Consider the following 27,467-nt stretch of genomic DNA (forward strand, 5'->3'; position numbering starts at 1 on the left):
CGAAAGGGAAAGGAAACTATCGGCGACCCGTCCATTCGGAAATCGCGTCTGTCCTCTCTTGTGTCATCTCTTCGGGGGGGAACCGAACGAACGTTTGCTCGGCGTCCAGCTTGGAAGCGTTCGTTCTTCTGGCCGCCCTTTCTTCATTTGCGTTTGGGGTCACTGGAATTGCCCGGTGCGGATTGTCAATGCGCTTCATTTACCCCAACTTGGTCAAAGCGAAGCAGGCTAAGCTAGTTAGCCAACAGGCAATATATGCTAACTAGCTAGCAGTGCTACTCGGCGGGACTTTGTTTCTTCTTTCTTTTTGAGTGTATTTAAACGTGTATTGTTTTGAGTGCTGTGCAACATTCGGCTGAAGTTTGGATAAGAATTCCCAGTGAGTCTGAGGAGTAGGAAGGGTTATTTTGGGGGACTAAGTCAGCCCGTTTCTTAATACCCTGCGCAGCGCTTTTATAGGCCTCAATCCAAACCCCGACCTTTTCTGCCGCCCACCCGCCAGGATTCTTATTTTCTTCCTCTTTCAAATTTGACCTGACGGACCGTCGAGAGTCGACAGGTAAGTTGTCAAATAATATTTTCGGTAATGAAGAGTAAACTGTGAAAATGCTTAGTTGCGGAAAAGTCAGCAAAGTTAGCATAAGGAGCTAACTCAAGAGTGAATCGGTGGGGGGCGGGGGCGGGGCCTAAATCACGCCGCAGGTCGCCATCTTCCAAGGGGCACGAACGCTTAGCCTTCGATACTTTTAACACGTCTGCCGGAACATTAAACCCTTCGAGATACGACATATATTCGTTCTGAAGTGGAATTGCCGTATAGCGGGAGAGGCTGTAGTCATAAGCCAATGCATTCCAAACCCCCAGTATCCCAGATGAAACCACTAACAAATACGTTTATGGTATGTGCTATATGGGTTATATAGTGGCATACGATTAAAGTTCATTGTAAAAACAAATATACATTTAGAACAAAAATTAAACTTTATTATCTGTGGTGTGAGTTTAGCTGGTACAGGTGGGTGCAGAGAAGGCAAGGATATGTTTATTTGCTTATTTGTATAGCCCTTAATCACAAAGAGTCTCAAAGGGCAGAGATGGGATATAAAAATTAACATATTTTATAACTTCCACTTTAAAGACTGGTCATGTCTTCATAAAATATGTTTGGTGATAATAACATCCTTATTCTTAACAATTGTCCCGATAGTTAATTGGGTACAGCCATATCCTTCTGCAACGTTAACAATTTGTGTGCCCTCTTCGTATTTTTTTTCATAACCCGTTGCTTCTTTCCATGGTTGTTTTGCTTCTCACTTTCACATCACTCCAAGCCTTAGGACCCATAGGGGATAAATACAATGTATAGGGGGATAAATACAATGTATCGCCAATCCGCAAAGTCTTGATTGATGAGATTCCGATCCGAATGGAGGGAGATAAGGCATTGGGGGAGGTAGTTCAACCAATTGCATATTGCCATTTTCATTATGCTGTGGTGCAATCAAATAGGAGACCAGCATTTTATTTTTTACTGACCAATAGTAACCAGGTATCTTAGAGACACAACTCGTCATATGCATGAACGCCTTTAAGTTCGAATTTTGTTCAGTTTTGGGTGCACAAAAAAAGTGCGGTTTATTTTGTACAGTGGCGGATATGCTGTAAAGAGAGGCTGGAAAAACATCTTTTGACATCATAGAGCGAAAACGTTGTATCCCGGGGTTTGCTGGTTTCTTTTCTGCTCATATCTGGCATTCATGGGCATGGTGCACCTCGTGTGATCGAAACACCTGGCATTTTTTCCAGTGCACTCTTGCATTGCTGACACATGGAAAACAAAACATGGTTGCGGCGACACCATTGTTTATTAAAATTAGAATTGTTTTTATTGTCATTGATTACAATATGGTGTACATTATTATTATATTATCGGGCACAATGAGAAGTCATGGCCGTCCAGGATAAACATGTAATTGGTAACTTAAAGAGTAACCAGGTTTTATATATATATATATATATATATATATATATATATATATATATGAAATATTAGGGCTGCAACTAACGTCTATTTTAATAATGGATGAATCAGTTGATTGTCTATTTTGTCTAGTCGATTAATAAATGAATCGAATTTTTTAAAAACACATTTTTGATATATATTATCGTGTTGGACGGATAAATAATGCACAATACAACAGAGCATTCATCATACAAAACAATAAAATACGTTTTTGACAAATAACAATGAAGAAAAAAATACATACGAATGTATGCTATACACCTCAAATGTGGAAGATAATCTTTTCCTGCCACCATATCCAAAGATCACATTGCATTTAGCCTTATCACACAAAACTGAAAAATTAAAGTGCAATAGATTACATTTTTATGTGTAGCAAAATTTGTATACGGCAAAAAATATCAAATATGTTAACCGACTTTTAAAACTGTTGTCAACAATTGGTTTTAGGAGGCTGAAGCTTTGAATACAATCAACATTCCCAATGTGCAAATAATATACATTATGCTTAAAAGGCAGCCTCTTGTGTTCATATAAATTTGTTATTTTTTCTTTTTATTTAACATATTTTATTAATTTTCATATTTTGTTTCTCTGTGTTTCTGTAGTGCCTTCTGTTCCGATGCTAACTTTGTAGCGTTTAATGCCAATTTTTTTAATGATACAATTTTCGTTAAAAAAAAATAAAAATGTAGTAAGATACTTTAAAGCACTGGCAACTAATCTGATTTGAGGACCCACCATCCCACCCTCATGACAAGCTGCGACCCAAATCAAGAAAACATGTCCACTTCTCAAATTGATCCAAGGAAAGAATTGTGTTGTTTGAAACAAAGATAGTAGAATATATCCACCCTTTTTTCAAAAACAAAAATGACCAGGGGCTGCAGTAGCTCAGGAGGTAGAGCACTCGTCTTGGGATCAAGGGATCCCAGTTCGAATCCCGGCTCGTCCGTGTTACATGTCGAAGTGTCCTTGGGTAAGACACTGAACCCCTAATACCCCCAATAAGCAGGTTAGCGCCTTACATGGCTGCAAGGCCGCTATTGGGAAATGTGGAGCACATCGTAAAGCGCTTTGGGAAGTCATTGACTTGAAAAGCGCTATATAAATGCAGATAATTTCATTTTATTTCATTTACCAGCAAAACCAAAATGACTTAGTACTGTATATACTCCCATATATGTCAACATTGCATATAAGTAACCCCCAGGACTGCTTTAAAAGTCAAGTCAAGTCACATTTATTTATATAGCCCTTAATCGCAAAAATGTCTCAAAAGACTGCACAGGATTACAATGACACAATTACCTGATCTTAAACCAACATGCGGGCAAGGAACAACTCAAAACCTCAGCGTGAGGAAAAAAAGAAACCTTGAGAAGGGACCTCACAAGTGGTAATCCTCCTTTCAGGATGACCAGGGTGAATTACATTTAGCATTACAATACACAAACAAAATAAACACTAGGTAACATGTTGAAATTTTTTCCGGAAAGTGTATGACAGCAACGACGCCCCAGCCTGTAAACTAGCCTGGAAAGTCTATGACGGCCACGACGCAGCTTCCCATCTCTGCCAGCTGGTAAATGCAGGCGTTGAGGTCAAAACGCTGGTCCGCTGACTCATCTCAAATCGTCCTTCTCCTTTGTTAAAACACTCACATACTAAAATAAATGAAAATTTTTATACTGCGAGTACTAAACATTGATGATTATTCAATTTTGTAGTAATTTTGTAATATGGTGGGCAGTCTGCAACACTATTTTTCTTGATTTTTTTTAAGGTAGTAACATTTCAACTTATTAGATAATATTTAGGGATATTGCGAGCTCGAGGATTTTTTTAAAAAACATTCCCTATATTTCATGTTGATAATGTCTGTGTATTGCATTGTCTTTACAGCCCTTTGAGACTTCTTGTGATTCAGGCCTATACAGATAAACATGACTCGACTTGGCTTATAAAAACGGCCTCATGGCGCCTTCTGCCGGACCAAAGCGTTACATTTTCTCAACAAGATCCAATGTACATATTTACATTGATTTTTCGTGCTTCGTGGTTCATAAATTGCGCAATGCGATGGTTGCCAACACGTAATCAACAATTTTAATCGATTTGTTGTTGCGGCCCTAATATATATACATTTTATTTATATTATACGGTTGGCTGGTTGGTTTGGTTGCCTTAACCCGTAGGGTGGTAGGCGCACCATGTCCTGTGGTGTGTCTTAGGCAATTAAAGTCTGGTGCGGCCAATCCCTCTCCAGGCCAACATATGTTTACCTTGGTGTCGAACCGAGGACCTTTTTCGTGTTAGGCGAATGCTCTTATCACAGCACTACGGAAACGTGTGTTTGTGTACATGTGTAATACACGCATATATAGTATATACATAGACATTAGTTATTATTATTAGGCTACATAGGCAATGATATCGGTGGTAAACTGGCCTGAGTTGTAAGTGTCATCTGAAAATGGTGCAATTACATTTGCAAGAATAAAGAAACAAAATATGAATACATAACTTGACATATTTTTTACAGTTCTGTGTGCTTGTTTAGGGCGGTGACAACTTTGGACAAAACACTCTGAGGATGTTAGTTTTTGTTTTGTGGGGCCTTGTAGTGTCGCTAAGAAGGCAATAGGTCAAAGACGTGGTTGCCAAGGTTAGGAGTCTGCAATAAATTTATCATTACTGCCTCCAGGCTGGGCAGAGGATAGCTGATGATTTTTCTGGGCTCTGTTGATGACCTTCTGTAGGATTCTCCTGTTTGCTGCTGTGCACTCAGTTTACCAGGAGTCAGGACATTCTAATTCCACAAATGAATCCCACTCACATATTGGTCCTTGTAAACTGATAATAATGGTAAATTAAACTCTCGCTGTACACAGCTTAGTGCCACCATCCAACTGATAACAGGGACACGCGGACTGAATTCTCATACAAAGTATCTGTTTACGACTGCTGAACTGTACATGGTTAGTGCTTTACTGTTAGCATGTAAACATCTGCCAAAGTCCGTCTAAAAATGAGACAGAAGTGCCATCATAACAAGGGTTGAGCGACTTGCCATGCCATGTGTCATTACTGATATACTGTAAGTATCGGCCCAATACTTGATACAGTGGCCACTCTCTTGCGGCCGATATTTAGGAATAGAAATTTGCATATTTGCTCCCCTTTGCTTACCAGTATTCACTCTTTCATGAATTGTAAAGGAAACTATTATTTGGGGTTTTCAGGAGCATTGAACCATTTCCATCATTTTTAGGAGAGACTTACTTCATCGAGAACACATACCGGCCTTTATGCTGCAGTTTGCACGCTGAATTGTGGTTTTTGGGGGGGTTTGTTTTGTTTCTTCAGTGAACTCGATTTTGCATTTTCTTTGACCGCTCTTATCAGTAGTTGCTGCTGTTGAGGTGTTATTTGATTCAGACGTTGCAGTCTATTCTTTTTTAGAACACTTGTTTTTCTATTCTGGCAGAAAGCAAACGCTTATTATCTCGGAGCTTTTACCTTTGCGGTGTAATGAAACAATTTATCTGATTTTCAACACCTCCCTTTGGAATAATTAGACTTTCTTTTGATTTGTTTTCCAGAGATTTTTCACATGTATGTACTCATTTGGTTTACTCAGTCATTCCTGTGTATTGTTTGGATGAACATGGTCAGCCTTCACCTGGGGACCTGCTTGGCAAACAACCCCCCCTCAGAGGATTCTCAGTGGCTATTCTTAACCATAAAAGTCAACAGTACCGTTTTATTTTGCGCCTGTTTCTTCCTTTCCTTTTTTGAAATGTGTTTTTTGTGGCGAATGAGAACTATGCTGTCATTTTGCTCAAGTATCGGCCGTGTCAAGGGTGCTCAGAAACTGCGTCAGCACTAATAGAAGCTGAACTTGGTCAACATGCTCTGATTCAGGATTGCTTTCTCTGTAGTTTCTGGTATTTAGTCTTTGATTTATTTACTTTGTTGGGTTTTCATTGTGCTCTGTATTTTATTGTTGTTTTTGCTTTATTAAGTACACCATTTATTGGAGTGCAATAAAGACAAGGATGTGGCTTTCACGTTTGTTTTTTTGTTATGACAAAATAGGAAGTAAACTCTATTTCATATTTTTCTGTTGTGATTTTTGCTTCAGCCTCCTGGGTGTCTCAAAGACTTCTCCCGGCGGAGCCAAGAAGCAGACGGCTCATGACTTCTGACCAGGACGCAAAGGTTGTTGCTGAACCACAGGTGCAGCAAGTACAAGAAGCCAAGGACAACGCTCATTTGGTATGGGTTAGGCTCTCACTTTACATTTCATAACATTCCACCAGGTTGACGGTTAATTATTATACAGTTTATATTAGGGATGTGCTGAATTAACGGCAGCAAAAAAAATAAAAAATATGAAAATGGCTTTTTCAGTTTCGCCAAAAGAAAAAATGAAACCCAATACAATCTTTGTGAAAGAACAGTATTGTGATGACTTCATATCTAATGTAAGGTAAGCTGTACAATGCTGGCTTTCCCTGTGGAGCGGGAATTTGTTCACTAAGCAGCTGATTATTTTTTTTATTGCACATGGAAAAATTTGGAGATTGATGACAATCAAAATGGGAGCTCTACCAAACATTTACTGACAAGACATTTTCTCAAAAGTTTGTGTCCCTGTGTTTCTTTTTGTTTTCTACTAGCAGAACTTTGGCTATTTTTTACAGATTACCAGTTAAGAGATAACTATCAATTTTAAATTTTAAACACTTTGTGTTGGACGTTTTGTCCATACGTCCACTAAATCGATTGGCTGGTGCCAAGTTATGTGCATGATTTTAATTTTACTGCTGTTTTTATTTTACTATGGGAAATACGCAAGTGTGATTTGTTTGTTGCATTCATCATCATCAATTCGCTCCTACTCCCCTTTGCTTACCAGTATTCACTCTTCTGTCCATTTAAAGCTAGACTACCTGAAACACCTGTACATAAAAATGGGGAAAGACTGTTCACTGCAGCATCTACAAGCACTTTATTTCACTATAATCAGCTACTTCACTCAAAGTACAATCAACTTTTTGTCTTTTGCATTTTCTTAATTTTAAATGTTTTTTTTAATTTATGAATAATAAATAAATGAAACAATTAAAATATGAATGTAGTAATTTGCCTGTCATTTATTTATCATTTCATATTTTGCTCTTTTTAGCAAGTCACTGTAAAATAAGTAATGAATTTTTTTTCTTTTTTTGGGGTGCTTCAATTTTTTGTTTACTGACAATCATTTCACATTTTCGGTTTTAGCCCTAAATTTTCACTTTGGTGCATCCCTACTTTGTTTTTTATTTTTTGAGCCCTAACTCACGTTCCGTCGACAGGAATCTGCCAAAGTTTCGGACCTCAACCCCAATGCTAAAGCATGGGCCAACCACATGTTTAGCTTGGATCCAAACAACGGTGCTGACAAGTGCACTGCGGCCCTGCAGCCATGGAAGGACGGCTGCGAGAGCTCAGCCCTGTCCGGCCAACAAGGTTAGTGTTGTGCTTTTTTTGGGCGACTTTTATAGACGTCCCAGACAGTTGAACCAATTTCAATTTATGGATAGTGGCGAGTCTCAGCAAATATTTTATGGAGATTATTTCAACCCGAAAACACCCAAAGCCACGATTTCTAGTCTGGTCCTAGAACAGGTACACAAAGCCATATTAATGCAAATTTAATGTAGCGTTGAGTCTTGTGACAATTGGCTGCACTACTCTCGTTGCTGAACTCGGTCAAAAATGTTTTTGTTTTTTTTTTTCCCCCGATGAACGGTATGTGCGTGACATTCATGGCCCGGTGAACTCCATGAAGTGACTCATCACATTGCTGGAATTCTCAGCCCAATAAAAATCCACACAATCTTTTAAAGGTTGCTGGAAACATGCACCTGTTTTCTGTTTTAGCAACCTTGTAATTGTTAAGGAAATACTTAGCACAAATTTTAAATAGACTTCTTCCTGTTTTTGACATCCTCGTGTTTTTTTGTCAAAGGTTCTGGAGCCATTGAAGAGGACCAGCCTTATCAGGAGCCCGATGAGCCTCCGCCCGTTCCATGTGTGATGTTGGCTCAGCCGCCCATCTCGGTAGTGCCCGTCACCCTGGAAAATACTGAGCCGCCCTACCCAGAATTTTCTGAGCAGGAGCCGCCTGCGCCAACAGGTGAGGCAAGAAGGACTTGAGAGTTTGTATTTAAAAATTCTTGCTAATTAGTCGAGTGGATCTCTTTCGAACTGAATGTTTGTCTTGAAGTTTTTTTTTAATGTCGGTATTTTTATGAGCATCATATGTTGATATTTCTGCAGTAACAGTCGGTGATCCCCATCTTGAGAATCCTCAGGAAGCTTTGAAGGAGCACCTCAAGAAAACTCTGGAATTCTGTCTTTCTCGGTGAGTGTTTTTCACCAAGTTTTTCTCATTTGTGCAAAAAGAAATGTAGCTGATATTGCCTGCTCCTTTTCCTTCAGCGAGAATCTGGCCAGTGACATTTACCTAATCTCCCAAATGGACAGTGACCAGTACGTGCCAATCGTGACTGTGGCCAACCTGGATCACATCAAAAAGCTCAGCACTGATATGGAGCTTATTGTGGATATTTTACGCTGTAAGTTGCAATCCTATTGACTTGTCTTTAAAAAAAAACTTGAAAGGGCTTGTCTGGCCAGGACACAAACTTTCAATGTATTTTTATTGAGCAATTGAATGGGTTTGCATATTTAATTGAATAATTGAATTTGTTTTCCACTCTCATGACTTCAGGTGACTTTATTGAAGTCAGGCTCCAATTGATCTGTTTTGTCCTTTAGCTCTACCGTTGGTCCAGGTGGATGAAAAGGGAGAGAAAGTACGACCCAATCAGAACCGCTGCATTGTCATCCTTAGAGAAGTTCCTGAGAGCACACCCATTGATGTGAGTTATTTTTTGTTTTTTACACATGTAGTTAGTTTGTCATTCCGGTTGCCAGTGACTGAAATCAAAATGTCAGTCGAAAGACCATAAATGAAATTATGTGTTATAGAGATGTCCTCATCAGATCAGCCAATAATTGAGAAAAAATATGCAAAAAGTTTGATCATGGCTTTTAATTCACAATCGGAATATATCTGTCCGAAATGTATATTAAAAAAAATCAAAGCTGTGAGTACTTTGTTGTTTTGTCTCTCAGGAAGTGGAGGCACTCTTTAAAGGGGACAGCTTACCCAAATTCATCAACTGTGAATTTGCCTACAATGACAACTGGTTCATCACTTTTGAATCTGAAGCAGATGCACAACAGGTAAAAATGGTTTCTTACCAACCAAGTGCCCACAACACACTGCTGTTTCCATTTTCTGTTAAATATAGATTAAACAGTGACTTAACACATTTAAGTAAAAGCTCAGTACTTGTATTTTTATGCAAGGACCCTGTTAATATTAATTTGAGAATTGTATTTTACAAATCCTGACATGCTATCAAAATGATTCTTCGATAACATGAGCTGGTTGCTCATTCCAAGATTTTTTTTGTATTTATAGGAAGCAAATATTTGAGGTCATATTTTTGTATGTGGTGGCTCAATGTTTAACTTTTAAACATCCATTCTTCTTCAAGGCATATCAGTACCTCCGAGAGGAGGTGAAAACCTTTCAAGGAAAGCCTATCAAGGTAAGTTATTTTTAAGGATACTTCTTCTGCCTATAAAATTAAGTAAACTTGCTCCCCAAAAAATCCTTAAATCTGCTCTTAATCCTCATTAAAAGTACAGTAGACCCCAAGATTGACATAAATCGGTTCTGTGCTAGAAGTTGCAAAGTGAATTTATAGTATAACCTGAGAGAAACTAGTAATGGGTAGCTAATGCGTTCCCGGTACCTCAGATAAAAAACATAAAATAGCATCATGTGTAATGGATGTGTATATAATTATTATATATATATATATATATATATATATATATATATATATATATATATATATATATATATATAGGAGCCATATCCCGCTAGTGGGAGGTGGCTAGAGTCTAACACATTCCTGACTCTTTCTGGGAGATTGATGCAGAGGAAGGGGTTCCCCTCGCTCAACCCAACTGGTGTTATGGGAGTCATTAGGTGACCAAAGCCCCCAATTCCAACCCCTGATGCCGAGCGCCAAGCAATGAGTACCAATGTTGTAAGTCTTAGGTATGACTCTGCCGAGGCTTGAACCAGCAACTTCCCAGTCTCGGAGTGGGCGCCCCCAAGGCCACCGAGCTGGTTGATTAATCATATTAAATAACCTTTTTTAAATTTATGAACATGTAAAGGAAATAGTTGAATGGTATTTGGTGTGAGTGATTGTCATGTCCTTCGAAGACTGTTGTTTTATTCCCCTCTAGTCTTAATACCAGTAATTGTCCAAATAATTGATAGGTTACGGCCATATTCCTTGCTTGTGCCTTCTTTTTATTTCTTGATAATATCGAGATTTTTTTCCATGGTTATTATGTTTTTGCTTCCCCTTTTAGCATCACTGCAAGCCTTCGGACCCATAGAACATAAATACAGTTAAATGAAAAAATTGTACTGTATCGTTGACTTTCAAAGTCTTTACTAATAAAACAGAATGGCATTGTGGGGAGTAGTTCACCCCATACTATATTGACATCTTCATGGCAGTGTAGCAAAGCAATTGCAGACGGACATGTCAAGTCAAGTCATTCTTATTTGTGTAGCCCTTAATCACAAATAGTCTCAAAGGGCTTCACAAGTTATTACATATAAGAAGTTTAGCTTATTCGTATGCTATAGAGTAGAAGTGAGTTTTAAGCTTAGATTTAAAGATTTCCACTGAGGTTGCAGATCGGAACTCAGGGGGAAGAGCATTCCACAACACCGGTGCCCGGATGGAGAACGTTCTCGAACCAGCGGAACACTTCTTGGCTCTTGGGATCACCAGGAGCCCGGCGCTCTCGGAACGAAGGCTTCGGGCCGGGACATAGGGGGAAATATGATCTGAAAGATATGAGGGGGAAAGTCCATGTATGATTTTGTATAGTAATAGGAGAACCTTAAAATCCAACTTAGGCTAACAGGGAGCCAATGCAGGTTAGCCAAAATTGGGGTGATGTGATCATACTTTTTTGTCCTAGTTAAAAGCCTCGCTGCAGCATTTTGTACCAGCTGAAAACTCTTGAGTCTGGTCATTGGAAGACCGGAAAGTAGTGCATTACAGTAATGGAGACGGGAGGTAACAAACGCGTGAATTATGATTTCCGCATCCGACTGAGGAAGTATAGGACGAATTTTAGCAATGTTACGGAGATGGAAGAAAGCAGTTCTAGTAATTTTCTTCTCATGTGTTTGAAAGGACAGATCGGGGTACAAAATGACACCTAAATTTTTAAGTGAGTCGCTCTGTGTGATGTGGCAATTGTCGATGTTCACAGCGGTTTTAGAGAATAAGTCACGGGACTTAGATGGACCAATAACTAACATTTCAGTCTTTTCAGAGTTAAGACGCAGGAAATTGAGTGACATCCACTCTTTTATCTCAGTGAGGCAGGCCTCCAAATTTCCACAGTTTAGTGTGGCAGATTCCTCCATCGGGAGATAGAGTTGAGTGTCATCTGCGTAGCATTGACATTGACTAATAACATATCTTGTAAGATGTTGACCAATAACAGACAAGCATCTTGGAGATATGCATGAACACAGTTCAAATTCCGAAGTTTATATGTTTGGTCACGCAAAAAAAAATAGTTGTTGATGTTGTATAGTGGGGATAACACCGCAAATATGGGCCAAATAAGCATTCCACAATGTAAAATGTAAACTTTTTAGGAGTTCTATTGTACCTGCATATTAGATAAGTGCTAGTTTGTGATGTCGTTGTCCCTGTGGTGCAGGCCAGAATAAAAGCAAAGGCCATAGCTCTGAACACTTTCATGCCAAAGAACGGTTACCGACCAGTGGAGGTCAACCCTTATGCTCAGCAACGCTACACCACATCCTACTACATCCCGCCGGTGTACAGCCCCCAGCAGCAGTTCCCCCTCTACAGTCTGATTACCCCCCAGGCTTGGTCAGCCACGCACAGCTACATCGACCCCACCCTGGTAAGAAATTGTGGAAATCTTCCTCACAAGTTCAGAACCATTAACGTTAGGTGTATGCATTTATGGAGCATTGTACTTGTTTTCCAGGTTTCCCCGTTCCACAACAACCAGTTTATCAATGGATTCACATCGGCCAGTTTCAAACCAGCGACAACTCCTCTCACTGTTAGGCACCACTCACCTAGGACCAGGTTGGTTCTTCACTGCTCTACTTTCCACGCAAGTTATTCGGATTAAGCCAGTGCTCCTTAATTATTTTCTGACACACATTCCCCCCCTCCCCTTAAAAGAAGAAATCCTCTCACGTAGGTTTAGGGGTTGCCATTAGTGAGAACCAACTCATAACAAAATGTAAGTCTCACGTGAAATAGGGAAAAGGACTCACTATCCATTGGTCCTATGCGTCAGCGTTTCTGGAAAGAACCCTACCTGCATTGCTTTGATCGACCCAAGCGTCTTAGCAGCTTGATCGGGGTGTAATGTCTTGATGTGAAAGTTTCAATCATTAGGCTTCATGCTATCCTTTGCCAACAGTTTTAGACATAGCAAGCAGTTTAGTGGTACTACCCTGATCTTTCCCCTTTACCACTTCCGTGGTTGCAAGGAAGGGTTATGGTACGCTACATCAAACTTCCTTGTCTCGGGAGGGCACTTTTGTTTTGTTTTTACCCCTTCTCTTAATTATTTCCGGCTTAAATATCTTTTTATGGGGTCACTTGAGGGTCCGCCAACCTTTTGTTTTTTGTTCCTTGCAGAAATCACAGCAAGCCTCCGCTGAGGCCGACTCTCCCAGCCACGAACCGCACAGGTCTACTGGACAGTCCAAGCCTCTTTCCCAGCTTCCCTGGCGATAGACTGAGCGGCATCCGAAATAGCCCGCCCACACGCTTCCCCGTAAGCCAACCTCGAGGCAGATTACCCGCCACCGCAGCCTCCGCCGCATTTTCACGCCGGGAAACGGTCGGCACAGGCAGAGTGTCTGACTTCAGCTCCTCGACGGACTACTGTTCCCTGGGAATGGGACGTGGAAGGTATGTCACAAGCCTACCGGAATTTATTTCCATGTAGGGGAGCTAACCCCAACCCAATAAAACAAGATCTTTAGGTGGATGGGTGCCGCGATGCTGTACTTGCCCAAGATGCACAATAGGAAGTGGTGCCCAAATAACCCAGACGGTTGTGAAACTAATTCACATGTGGGAATTCCCCCTTAACAACCAAGAGTAGGATTTTAGTTTAATTAGTGGCTTTAATTTATTTAAAAAAAAAAATTAACAGGCTTGAAAATCTTTCACCTTTCGGTGAAATCAGCCGCTATGAAGTCAAAAAGGGTGACCTACACGACTTGTGTTGTTCCAAGGAGAATATGTTTTGAGGGAAAGAGGGAGAGGGTCGTGAGATTTGGCAGAGAGTAAAATATGAGCATTTGAGGCCGTGTGCTTGAATTAAATTCGGTGTTGTTGGTGCCGACAGTACTTTTTTGGGGGGTCTTCATTGATGCTTCATGTAGAACCAACTTTGCTCTCTTAGACGAGGGAACAGATGAATGGATATTGGACCTTTTACATACTTTATTTTCCTTGTCAAAGACTTTATTGATACCATCTTGGCACGTTTTTGCCTCACTTCTTTCAATCCATAATTAAAATTTAATGCTGGATATTAAAAAGAATGCAACATATCATGGAAGTCCATGAAAATGTAATAAAATTTATTGATTTTTCAGATGGTTAATGGTAGTAGTGCCATATGTATCTTTGGGGATAATCTTAGGCTGGTTGTTAGCCTGAATTGGAGCAGGCTAGATGTAGAGAATAAATTACCATCATCACCGAGCAAGGGTAAATTGAACCTGCTTTCATGCAACTGACTTGAGGCTAAACTCAGCCAAAATAACAAACTTATTCCGGCTTAATCTCTTATCTAGGTTTTATGCAATACTGTGGTAAAGTAGGTGTTTTTGGTGCCTCCTGCATATCACCTAAACACACTGTGGGTCAACAGAGCTCAATATGTTGTTGGGTTGTACAATTTACCAGAAAATATTTCCTCCACACCCTTCTCACCTTTTTAACCCCTGACCTACATGCATGCCTGATTAAAACCCGCTGATATAACATTATCAATGTGAAATTATCATTCAGTATTAACATTCCTGGGGTAAGCTTGGAATGTAAACAAGACACATCAAATATCGTCAGTGAATGCCATCTCCATTTTTTTTTCTTCTAGAAAAAAGAGGGACGAAAAGTTTACAGTAAGTCATTTTGGAATAGTCTTGGCTTGTTTTCTTTGAGTAAATGACAGTTGACATCTTGCCATTTGTGTGTGATTAGCGAGTGACGCCTCAATCGCCGCCGCCCCCACCTAAACCTGTGTCGCCGAGCTTTGAATTAGGCCTGTCGAGCTTCCCTCCTCTGCCGGGAGCTGCCGGCCATCTCAAGACTGATGACATCTTTGACAACCGGCTAAGCAGTAGCAGCGCCCCTATGCCCGTAAAAGTATGTCTTGTTTCACTAACACTTGTCAAACTTGTTAAAACTGGGATTGTCCATGAACCCTTGGTGACTGACGCGCAAATATATCGTTCACTCTCAGCAAATCGAATCAAAAGCAAATGGTGAAATTAAAAACTGGTGTTACGAATGTGTGTTTTTGCACAAGTTTCAAACTGCAACCAAAACTGAATATTTTAAGAAAATGTTCATTGTGGTTTTTTTTTAAATTTAAAATGCAAGGTTAGTTAGATTTTCAAGACTTAAATGGCAAAGAACAAATGTGCAATGCATACTAAGGATTGACTGTTCTGGGTTTTTCAGGGAAGGTACCGGGTATTAGGATCAAAAGGAGGCCGATAACCATTTTTTGGAGCTGATATTCATTTAATGTAAGAGCTTAAAAATTGGCGTAAGAAATTTTTAACAATGCAAAAAAAAAAATCAGATTTTTTGTCATATATCCAAATAAAACTTAAATAGCGCTGTGAAACTTTTTTTTACAATAAATAAATTACAATTTTAACACAACTAACATGACTAATCCTCTACTTAAACAAAAAAAACAACAGTGCAGGAAATCAAATTAGGCTTAGCAGTCTCTCGTATGAAGGTACATAAAAAGTAGTAGTTACGTGAGTTTTTTGCAATGAATAAATGAAGTTGTCAATATAACCACCATGACTTAATTTAACTTACCTTATTTTCCGGACCATCAGTCTTTCTGATGCATAAGTTGTCGCATTTTTGGGGGACATTAATTTGATAATAAAAAAATAAAAGCATACAGCTCCATCTTAAAAGGCAATTTAGCATTGAAATAATGCGGTAAACATTACACGTTTGTGCGAATCTTGGACACGCTCAAATACAGGCGCTGCGCAACTTGTGAACAAGGTTGTTCGTAAGTTGGATTTGTTTGTAAGTTGCTTCGTTTGCTATATTTTGTATGGAATGTATGTTTAAGGTTTATATAAGTATGTTTAAGGCTTGTATAAGTATCCTGTATTGTTTTGTACTAAAACATAAACATTTCAGAAATAAATATGCTCTATAAAGTTGAGTTTAACTTACTTTCGGAAGACGCGCTTCTTCCTCCGTGGTAAAAAGTGTCTGAAAGAAAGCGTTCTGACCATTTTCTCAACCACATCAAGCTTTTTTATTCCACTTTCATTTAAAAAGAAATCGCTCGCCTTTACACTTTACACCAACCACAATGAATGGATGCACGAGATATTAAACGATAAAAATGTCAACATTCTGAGCGCACTAGAGATTCAGTACACATAGTACTATATGTTTACACATGCACTAGGAAGTAGAAGCCAGATTTCTTATTCGGGTGGATGCTGCATGATCTCTCAGCGCCACCACACGCCGGTAGCGGCGGAAAGAAGTGCTACAGTAATGTCCTGTACTCGGATAAAGGTGCACACAATGCAAACTTGTATCAATGTCCGAATACTTTTTGACATCTTGGAAAAATGTTCTTATCTACCGTCTCACGTAAGTCGAATGGTTGTAAGTAGGGCAGTGTCTGTACATCAGTGATGACGTAACGTATTAAGAGTTATTATAATTTTATTAAGGCTGCAACTAACTATTATTTCATAATCCATGAATTGGTCTATATTCTTTTGATTAATAGATGAAACGGATTGTTTAAAAAAACTAATTTTTATTTTCCTTTTATATTCAAATATTGAAGTTTTGGACAGATATACAAAAATACATACAAATGTGTTTCAGTAGTGCAGTGGTTAGCACATTCACCGAGAGAGATACGAGAGAAAGGTCCATGGTTCGAGACCGGGTGGAAACTTGTTGGCCTGGGTGGGTAGCGTGCAAGACACAAAGTGGGAGAGGGGAGATGGAAGGAGAGGTTCAGCTGCATCTGAGCCTAGAAACTCAGTTTTAAACATATTTATCAGCCCTTTGAATAGATAAAAAGCCAATACTGATATCTGTCAAATTCCCAAATTACGGTGCCAATAATCGGCCAGCCCGATGATGGGTCAAGCTTTATTGCACACAGCATTTATCTTTTTTATGAGGTGAAGGTGTCATGTTGTGAAATTGTTTGCTGGGGGGATAGAAATCTATGATAATGAGCTAAAGTGTTCCAAACACGCAGTACATTTATTTGATTAAACAACTTTATAACTAAATCTGCATGTAAAAGAAAAACAAAATGTACCTTTTGGTGTTATTTGTTATTTGTGCCCTTAGATGATTTGGTTACTTCCTTATTAATGATGCTTGATCGTCGATTGGTTACGGCCATATTCCTTACCGATGGGAGCGATGTATGTCATCCTGAAAAACGCAAGCTTTGTTTCCACGGTTATTATGTTTTTGCTTCTCCCTTTAACATTATTGCAAGTCTTGGGACTTGCAATAAGCCTGAATTTATGTGGTTAAGATATTTTAAACTGAACAAGGAGAGAGATTGTAGGAGAGAGTTCACCCAATACTGCATCTTCATAAAGCCATGACACAAACCAAAAGCATACCTGCGTTTTGACATCGACCAATAGAAGACAGGGCCTCTAAAAGATGTAACTTGTCATACGCACAGAAAATGGATACATTTGGGACATGTAAAAGAACATTATGATGTCGTATGGAGGGGCTGAAAAACATCGTATTCCCCATCAGAGCGTAAAAACATAGTGAGGTGGGGATGCCGTATCTTATATCATGTGTTATGGATGACATAATGATTGATATGCATCATATCAAGCAAAATGTTTTCATTTGGGACCCAGTAAGGAAAATATGACTTACAATCAGTCCTCCCAGAGTTTACAGGCTTTTTGTTCACTCTTGTAAGCTTGAATTTCATTTTCGTTGCAGCTGTCTAAAACTGATGTTCTTGTATTGCACAGACCAACGACTCGAATGTGGTTGGATCCCCAGTTTCAATTGGCTCCAAAGAGCCTGTTCGGACGCCCACTTCTGACCTCTTCTCTACTTCTAATCTGATGCCTGTCAAATGTGTATCTTCACCCACTACACCCTCCTCTGCTGTGGTCTCCACTTGGACACCCATAGTGTGTTCAGCACAGCCTGCCCCCCTCCCAGCAGCGTAAGAAACAGGATATGACAGTCATAACCCATTTGGCATAGAATGTTGGCTAATTCCTTGGCGCTCACTTTCAGGGTGTCGGAGGTCAAACAGGCGAAGGAGGCCCAGCTGTTAGTGGAACGAGTTCCGGGCACGCTTTCCACGGCCAGTAAATCTGTGCAAGTCAACGGTGCCGCCACAGTGAGTGCAACCGACAACCCAAACAAGCTTACACTTCTGACTGCGCAGTTTAAAGCAAATACTTTACAGGGCTTTTGTTGCGGTACAAACAAATCCATAAGTCGATCTTAAAATGTTAATTATTATCGTGATTGTCAAATTCCAGTATATTAATTTTGTCTACAACATCTCTAGTGACAGCATTGCACCGCCAAAAATATTTTTAATATATTGGATAGATAACTTTGGGGGGGAAAAAAACTAAAAAACAAAAAACAAAAAAAAAACGATCGTTTGAATAGGAAGCAGTTTTGGACTCCGGATCGATTGGTGGTATGTTTTTAATATTTGTTCATGTTATTCATCAACTTTACGACTCTGCCTTAGGGGCCGGTCACACAGACATTGGCGGCTGAATCACGGCCAGAAATTTCTGCCTTTGAGGCGGACGCCATTGGACGCACTAAGATCACCATTCAGACGAGATACAGCGGTGCTTAACACGCAGTCGAAAATTCGCGCGCAGGTGGCAGCGCGAAATTATTTGGCACTGCTCAAATTTTCAGAGCGCGGGCACACAGCCTTTCACGAGCGCACTGAGGCTGAACCACGGCCAGGAATTTCTGGCCGTCAAGCAGATGCCGTTGAGCGCTGTTGGACGTTTAGAGACCGCCATATAGACGAGATAGAGCAGTGCTTTACTCGCGGTCGGAAATTTTCACGTGGTTGGCCGCGTTCAAAACTTTTGAGCTGCTCAAAAGTTTGAGCACGTGTTAAACCGCGTGCCGCACACGTGGTCAACACGAGGAAATGACGTGCAAACGACGTGCTCTGGCCACGGCCAGGGCGTGCTTACACATGGGTAGGACGGGAAATTTCAGCGGGTAATCGTGGGTGGAGCATGATAATAGCATGTTTTGCGCCTGTATCGCGGTGTTATTACGTGAAATTAGCGTGTTACGCGTGTGACAGTCAAACGCCTTTCTCCGCGTATAAACAGCGCGAATGCCGAGCATCAGTTGTGCTCGTGACGTCAAGGGGGTGAACATGGATCCCCGTCAGCTAGTTTCTCTTCATTTCGAATAAATCTTTCGGTGCATTCGCAATGGTCGCCAGAAGGCTATGAAGCCAGGACCTTAACATGGCCTTTTGGCCCAGAGTAAGAATCCCAGCTCCTAAGCTTTGTAGCGTATTATGAAATGATCGTTAATAGATAGTAATTAAAGAAGATAGACCAACAACACCTAAACCCCAGAACCCCCCACCCCCCCGTCAGCGTAGTGATCTCGTCTTAATCCAAATTCATTTCTTGACATTTCTTTTCAAGATAATAAAATAAAGATGATGCTATTGCCTGAAATCTTGATTTTCACGGGACTGTGTCTTGTGTATTATGATTTTTATAGCCCGGTGCTGAGATTTGCATACCCTCGCTACTACAAACACATTTACCTCGTTTCATCTCACTTTTAGGGAAAGTAATGGCGAACATAAAACTAAAACCACTTCGTCTTGCATTTGTTGGAAATGAAATACAACTTAAACCATTCCGTTTTTGTTGTGAACGTAATCGAACCGTAAATTCTCCCCCCCTTGCGTGAACGCGCATTCTGCTGCGCTTCCAACGAAAGCGATCGTATTCTATATGAAACGCTTATTAAAACTATAATGCGAGCTAATTATAACAATTGGGAGATCCTTGTCTATATAACGCGTTTGTTTAAACAATAAAGTGCGATCGTATTCTACAAAATGCGTTTGTCAACGCGGATGAAAAAGTCACCAACGCCAATGCACGCTTCCAACAGAAGCGATCGCAGCATAATGCGCGTTCACGCGAGGGGGTGGGGGGGTGGATGTGTTGCGTAGGAGTCGGATTTGGGCACAACACCGGCTCCACACGAGAAAATGACGCGATGAGGAAGCGGAACAGTCGCCGGCGTCTTTTTTCCGGCCATACCACAGATGAACGGCGGGTTGGCCAAATTTGCGCATTTTCCATCCCGGGCAACCACGGGCAAAAAAAAAACGCAAAATTTTAGCCGTGATTCAGCCGCAAATGTCTGTGTGACCGGCCCCTTATATATACACAATCTGTGATTGAATGGTTGACATGCGTAGAGACACAAAAAATCGCATAGACATCACGTATGCGAGCATTACAATTATAAGGGCGAAGCATGGTGCAGATAGACGATGTTTCTGATTTAACTTTTGACATTAAATAAAAAAGGATATCGTTCTTGTCACTCACCAAATACATTGTAGTACAATCCTTGTTTCCTCCGTGCCGCAAATTTGAACTCTATATATGCATTTACTGTTTGCACGTTCTTGTACGTGTTCTAACTAAACGCTTCATGTTTTTCCCAACATTATTCATACAATACAGGAGCAAAACGGGAGGTCTAACAGTAGTTTATTATATATTTACAACTCATTCAGAATATTTCAACTTTTTCAATCACAAATCAAGTCCTTACCTTATACATTCGAATTGAACAGCAGTTGAAGTTATCCATTAAAAAGGTTATACTTTTCTTTCCCCATCATTGACGTCAATCTCGGGTCGCTGAAGTTCCCTGTAACTCTCAGAGAACGATAACAAGCAAATGCAATTTGGTCCAACACTGCAGCAGCCACCAATGACAACAGTACCAAATCCATGTCTGTGTTTCCTTCTGGCAGTATTCTCCACAGTATAAATAAAAGAAAAACTATAGACAGGTCTGAAGGCACTGAACATTTTGAGTGGGTGGAATTAAACAAATATTCATAAATGGTTGAGTTATCACACTTAAGTTCACTTCCAAATAATGTACACATACATGCATTGTCACAAAACAAAACGTATGCCACGTGGGATAATCAGATGCACTCAGTAGTCTGATATTTACAGTACTCTAATGCGTGTACATGAACGAGTGATGGGGATATGATGTCAAAGTTGCAATACTCGCTGTCGAAATATGTCTGTTTTTACAAAACCTATCCTAAAGGCTTTGGCGCAGCCCTTCTGTTGAATATCAAGCTTACCCGAATGATTTCAGTATGATAAATAACTAGATGGCTGGAGTGGCTTTTATCTTTGTCAGCACACTAAGTGCCTTGTTTTGCTTACTATGTCCACCATATGGCAGTGTGTCAGCGACCCATATGCTGTGTACACGTAGTGTGGTAATAAAAGCTACGATCTAAGTACAAACAGTTTAATTAGGGTGGTCCTTAATGGGGGTCGAAATTATTTTTTTTGAAATATTGGGCTCTGACCCCCCGCATATGTTCTTATATCGATAAAAACACACTGTGTGCAATTTTGAACAATTTGGATAATATTTAGAGGTAGCTCAACGACTTTGAAATTTCCCAAAATGGTAAAATTTTGGCAATTTTCGAGAAAAAACGGAAATCTTAACCCTATGTGTACGGCGTTTTAGAACATCCAATTTCAGTCCATTGCTTATAATTGTAACACAAGAAAAGTTACAAGTAACTTTGTACACTAGGTCTGATATAATGTGCGAAAAATCCTTATTTTTCATACCAAAATTTCAGAGGCCTTGAGCGACCTCTAAATATCCTTTGATTTTGATGAAACTTTGCCTAATTACGTTTTGTATATATTGGAACATATTCAAGGGGTCAGAGCATGAAATTTTAAAAGTCGAAAAATAAGGACCACCCTAAGTTTAATGCTTCAAAGCTTTATTCTTTGTAAAAAGGATGACAAAGTCCCTTTGTCATCTTCAAGACAGAGTTAAGGCGTTTTGTGCACGTCCGCGATCGGCCTGACGACCAGAATCATGTGATTGCTTTTCCGGAAACATCGGGGACTGAAAAGAGTCTTGCAAATTTCATGCATAAGTTTAGTGTACTTGGAATAAAATCTTAGTTTGCAAGAAAAGTGCCATTTTGTTTATGGAAAGCATTGTTTAGATATTGGAGGTATCACAAATATTTAAAAAAAGAAAAGCCTAGATGTAAATGTTTTGCTTGAAATGCATCCTTTAACAAAAAAGCCTTCTTTCAATTTTCTTGAAACTAGTATTTTCAAGAAACTTAGCAATGTTTAACCTTTTTTACTACAGAATGGTAAAAGCTAAAAGCATTATTTTTATTTCTAATGAAAGCAGGTTACAAGCTCTTGGCAGGGTTTAATTTTCTGTAGGCCTTCAAGAATGAGTCAAAATGGCAAAAATTGGCTGGCACCGCCACTTTCCATGTGAGAAAAATGTCACTGAATAGGTTGCTTGGATTATTGTGCGTGTTTACATTGCTTTACATCATTAAAAAAACTACCTGCATGTAAACATACCGAGTGTATTTGCAAAATGTGTGTTTTCAAAAATGTGTTGCTTGCAGGAGCAGCGGAAGCCTTCCTATGCTGAGATCTGCCAGAGGGCCAAGGAATTCCCTGCACAGACGCAGCCGCCCACCTCCAGGGAAGCCAAGCCGGCCGTCCCTGAGGACAGGAAGTGCCCTGACGTCGTATACCCAACGGGTGAAAGTGTCCCTACCCGGGAGTCGATCCTCCAATCCTCCAAGCTGGGTCTGGGCAGACCCCCGAGGGAGATGCGCAGGCCAACCGGTCGCTGGGCCTCCCCACCGCCAAACCCGGAAAAGAAGGATTCTCACCACACACCGCCCAAGTCACCCATGTAGTCCCACCGTTCTCTTTTGTTCTACTGCATTGATGCGTTCAACAAGAGGGAAAAAAGAAAACCACATCAGGGCTACTCCGTCAGCAAAGACCACGCCTTCTTTTCTTGATCAGGGCTTGCAGACAAAAAGCACTTTACTGTGCACGTGAAGCACCGTCTCTTCTTTTTCTTTTTTTCTTTTTTTTTCCCCGCCCAGCCCTCTTTTTTTTTTTTTGCTCGATTTTGAAGCTCACTTTGAGTTCTTTTTTTTCCCTTTTTTTTGTGGCGCAGTGCGTGCTGTGAACATTTGAGCGGAAATTTTGGAAATAATTGAAACAGAAAACTTCCCAGGATAAATTAAATGTTCATGTCTTACCATTTGGGCCATTCAAAATAAAAATAGCTTTTTTTTATTATTTGCTGGTGAAAATAAAGGAACATAAAAGGAAAAATGTGTTTTAAAAAAGAAAAGGTAACAATGATATCTGATATTGCATATTCGAATGAAAATAATTCTGATAATAATTACTAATAATTTTAATGATTAAAAAACGACATAATGACAATTATGTTTTAATTTTAAAGTACAATCTTGGCAACAATTATGCACCAATGAATAATGATGTGAGTAGAAATCTTCATGAATAAGTCAAAGGGCGATTGAAAACAAACTTCTTCCTATTTCAATGTATTTCAGCCCAAATATTTTTTGTTTGACTAATTTTCTAGCTGTCAGGATTTTTTTTCTTGGCACAGTAATGGCTGTCATCAGGATTGGGGGAAAATATTACAACAGGAATGTTCATGGCAATAAATTGTCTAAGCATTTTGGGCATGCAAAGTAAAATTACTCAACTTTTGTTTACTGAAAAAAGAGATAAAATAACCCAAATTAACAGGATAAGGAGGCACTGGTAAAAAAAAATTCATAATCTTTTTACAGCTTAACCGCAATAATGTCACAATTGATTCTTAAAACTGAAGAATTGATTAGTTTTGAAACAATAAATGTATATGTGAATATGTTCCTAATGAGTTATCACTCACAGAGCAATTAAAAACAAAATAAATGTATTGTCTAAGCATTAAGCCATGCAAAAAAAAAAGATTAGTCACTTGAAAATAAGACAATTGACAGAATGTAACAGGTTTAAGGTCACTTTGGGTACAGTAGGCCAAAATTAAGGTAAAAATAATGAATGTATGTAACATGAAGTATTTTTTTTCCAAATCGAACCAGGTTCCTAAACCTTGTTTTTCAAGCATAACTGCTAAAAAATACAATATCGGCCACGATTTTGCTATGTAAATATGACTAAAAATAACTCATGAGTTAGTAACAGGGCAATTAATTTAGGTGTGAATGTTTTTAGTTTAAATATTTTTGTGTCAAAAGATAGCAGGTTAAAAACATACCAATTTCGAACTCTCATAGAGTTAGCGCTCTCAACGCAAATTTGGGAAAAAATGAAAACATTAAAATCTCCACAGCATTTAATTGTGAACAACTAAGCCTTTGGCCCACGTAAAAAAGATTTACTCACATATTTTGTCTGGGGAAAAAAGCGAAAACTAACTGAAATAACGGATAAAGTACACTTGTATAAACGTCGACTAAAATACCGTGTACACTTTCAAAAAGTTCATAATGTTTGCATCGCAATCTTGACCACAATTTTACTATACAAAAGAAATGCGGGTAAAAATCCTGATAAGCAATTAAACAAAAGATAAATACTCCCATTTCAATGTGTCAGTTTTAATCATTTTCAATGTAAAGTTTGGAGTTCAATAACGTGCCAATTTCCAGCACTTGATGTGTCAGGTTTATTTCTTTTCCTTTCAAGGGTTGGGCGCCGCCTCTGGTGTGGTTTTCGTTTAAACACAAACTGCAGCGAAACTGGATGGCGTTTCTTTTTTTTAAATTTTATTTTATATCCTCTGCGCCGACTGGAAATATTCCTATAGAGGGAGTGAACTCTCGCCCCGTAGCAGCATGTGTGCTTCAAGTGTAAATAATCAGCAAGCCGGTCCAGGTCCTAACTCTGCTAATGCGTCTTCCTTTCTCCTGAAGCATTTTTGGGTGGTCCCCAGCAAGAGAAGGGAAACATTTTGTATTGTCTGAGATGCACATCGATTGATTTTTCCTCTTTTTTTTTTCAATTATTGAGAGACAAATGACGCATTATTCTCACTTTTTATGTTTTTTTCCCCCCCAAACCGCAACAGCAGTGCGTCGCTCCCACACAAAAAGATTATTGTGTGACAAACCAGAATTTTATTTCGACTTGAAAAGTGACTTTGCCTTAACTTTTATACAAGAAAAGCATATAGTGTCGTGTTTATCCCCCTCCCCAAATGACGAGAATATTTAGCGCGATGTAAGGCAGAGTTTTTCTTTCGCAACGTTTTGTCGTCCCACCTAAGAAAAAAAAAAGTTTGGCTTCAGGTTGTTTGAAAGCGTGTAAATGCAAAGTGAGCGATACTGTATTGAATATTATGCACTTTGAGGTGTGTGCGTTGCTTGTACAGGTGTAAATACTCAGATTAAAAAAAAAGAGGTACCTAAAAAAATACTCTATTAGCGTCGCTAACGAACTGGATGTAGGATTTAAACGAGAAAAATACTTCATGTTGTGCTTTTTTGGAAGTTTTTCTAGTTTGGATTGTTTTGCTCGTGGACTTCAAAGAAATTATTCGGATGTTTTTTGTTAGTTTGTGGGTTTTGTTTTGTTTACACATGGATGAAACCCGACTTAAAAAAGAAAAGTGACAAAACACAAGGCAAAAAAAATCTCAAATTCCTCAACTGCTTGACATTTTCCCATCCAACTCATGAATGTGTTAGCTTAGCCTAGCGTAGCTTAGCGTAAAGACAGCACAAGAGAAACTGGTAATGAGCATATTTTGGAACACTTGTGTGTATATTTTCGACGAGCCCAAGTTTTATTTTGTTGTACCTTTTGATCAATACTGCATGTGTGGAAGTCGAGTCCACTGGTTGAAAGCCGTTGACTTCTGTGTACCTTTAATGTGTACATTCATGTGTTTCACGCGCTAGCAGTTGGGTGATATATACCTGTATATTGCTTAGGTAACGACTAATGCTCACACAACTTACGAAAATATAATTTATGGTTAGCCTATATCTGAGCATCTGTCTTTTTCAGTCAACGTCGCTTGGCAAAATGGCCGCACCCTGGATGATTCAAAACGCTTAATATTTCTGTAAAAGCAATATTGATCATAAGGACGTGTTTAGGCCCTTTTTCTTCTTTTAATTCTCACGGAGATTGATAGTTAGCATAACTTGGCGTAAAGACTGCAAGTGAGAAACTGTTACATTTGCATTTTTGGAACACATTTTGGTGAGGCCAAGTTTTTTTGTTGCTGTACCTTTGATACAATGCTGCATGTGTGGGATTTGAGTCCACTCGTTTCGTGCCGATGGCGTCTATTTACGTCAAATGTGTTTCCAGCGTTAGGAGTTTAGTAATATACACTCATTTGTTGCTAATGTAGCTTCCAAAAACAGACTATTTATGGTCAGCAAATGTACGAGCATCTGTGTCATTTTCAGTTGACGCCACGTGGCAAAATGGCTGCCCTCATAGTGACAAAAGAATTGAATGTCGATGCCTAATTTATTTTCTGCAAATGCAAAATTGATCAAAAGGACATATTAAAGCTATTTTTTCCCCTTTTTACTCCAAACGGTGATTCTTATCGCTGAGCTAGGGTGCACAAGTTGTTGAGGCTACTGTAATGTCCAGCCGGCTCGTCATTGAGCATAGCCTAGCATAATTCAGCATAAAGATAGCTCTGGAGAACCTGTAAACTATAATTTCTTTGGACACTTTGCTAACATTTTGTGTGTATATTTCGGTGAGTTGAAGATTGTTTTGTTCTACCTTTTGCTCGATACTGCATGTGTGGGATTTGAGTTCACTCGCTTGGTGCTGTTGACGTCAATTTTCGTCAAATGTGTTTTCTGCGCTGGCAGTTGTGATTTTCACTCATTTGTTGCAAAGCTAATTAATGCTAATATCTGAAGAATGACTTATTCTTGGCCATTATACGCGGCCAAATGTCCGTCCCCAGAATGAATGAAAACACTTCCATAAACGTAAAAATTGATCTGAATTCCTCATTTTATTTTTAGTCTTATGGCGACTGTCTTCTAGCTAAGCTAAGCTACACATGTTTAGGCTACTGTAACTGTCATCCTGTTATTGTTCTGTGGTTTTTTTTTTCAAAGTTTGAAAAGCACATTTGATGTGCAAGCTAACTGGTGTGTAAGCTAGCAGCTAGCTTTGCCTCAGAGCATTGTTAATTTTTTAAAAACTTTTTTTCCAGTCACTGTGGCACAACATCTTTTGGACCACAAAATGGCGCAGTTCGCGAGTGCCAGCCTCACGCAAGGATGGCCGCCACCACCACCGCCGCCATTTATGTCTGTGCCATTTGTACTTGGACACGACTGAAGAAAAATAATCCATTTTTTTCCTTGAGGAATTCACAAGTCTCAAGTTGTATCTACCCACTGGTTTCACGTGATAGCGCTAAGCTAATCGCTAGCGCTAAGCTAATAGCGCGCTAACGGACAATCGAGGACTCTCGTCAGGGCTCGACTAAAGACACCTTTAACCATCTTTTTTTTTTTTTTAATTGTTAGTGTTTGAGTTTTTTTTTCCTGACTGGAATCAAGCGTGTGGTTGGTTGGTTTGGAGGTAATTTAAGTTACTCTTGTGACAGGATGTTCAACTTGTCTCGTTTGGACAAAATAAATGTAGCTTAATGGAAAATAAACATTTAGGCACTGTTGAGGAGATGATGAGTGCGCCGTCTTTTATTTATCATTTTTTACATATCAGTTTTTGTATTTTTTTAGTTTTTCAGATTTTTTTTTGCAGAGTATTTTTTTTCTATGAACGTGTTAATTATTTTTACAAAAAAAA

General features: G+C 39.4%; 1 protein-coding gene across 1 annotated transcript; it reads left to right on the plus strand.

The window, feature by feature from the left end:
- On the plus strand, window positions 1-27,338 carry larp4b (La ribonucleoprotein 4B). The gene is made up of 17 exons (XM_088345265.1): window positions 1-559; window positions 6,171-6,304; window positions 7,387-7,540; window positions 8,043-8,210; window positions 8,354-8,438; window positions 8,516-8,652; window positions 8,855-8,958; window positions 9,215-9,325; window positions 9,643-9,696; window positions 11,918-12,127; window positions 12,215-12,318; window positions 12,883-13,158; window positions 14,360-14,384; window positions 14,464-14,628; window positions 17,511-17,710; window positions 17,785-17,890; window positions 22,232-27,338. Exons 2-17 carry the CDS (start codon window positions 6,224-6,226, stop codon window positions 22,529-22,531), a joined length of 2,280 nt encoding a protein of 759 aa, XP_088201391.1. The 5' UTR covers window positions 1-559; window positions 6,171-6,223; the 3' UTR covers window positions 22,532-27,338.
- Window positions 27,339-27,467: the final 129 nt, after the last annotated feature.

The sequence above is a fragment of the Urocampus carinirostris genome, chromosome 1 (assembly GCF_059441175.1).
Source record: "Urocampus carinirostris isolate Australia breed hairy pipefish chromosome 1, RoL_Ucar_1.0, whole genome shotgun sequence".
Classification (NCBI taxonomy): Eukaryota; Metazoa; Chordata; class Actinopteri; order Syngnathiformes; family Syngnathidae; genus Urocampus; species Urocampus carinirostris.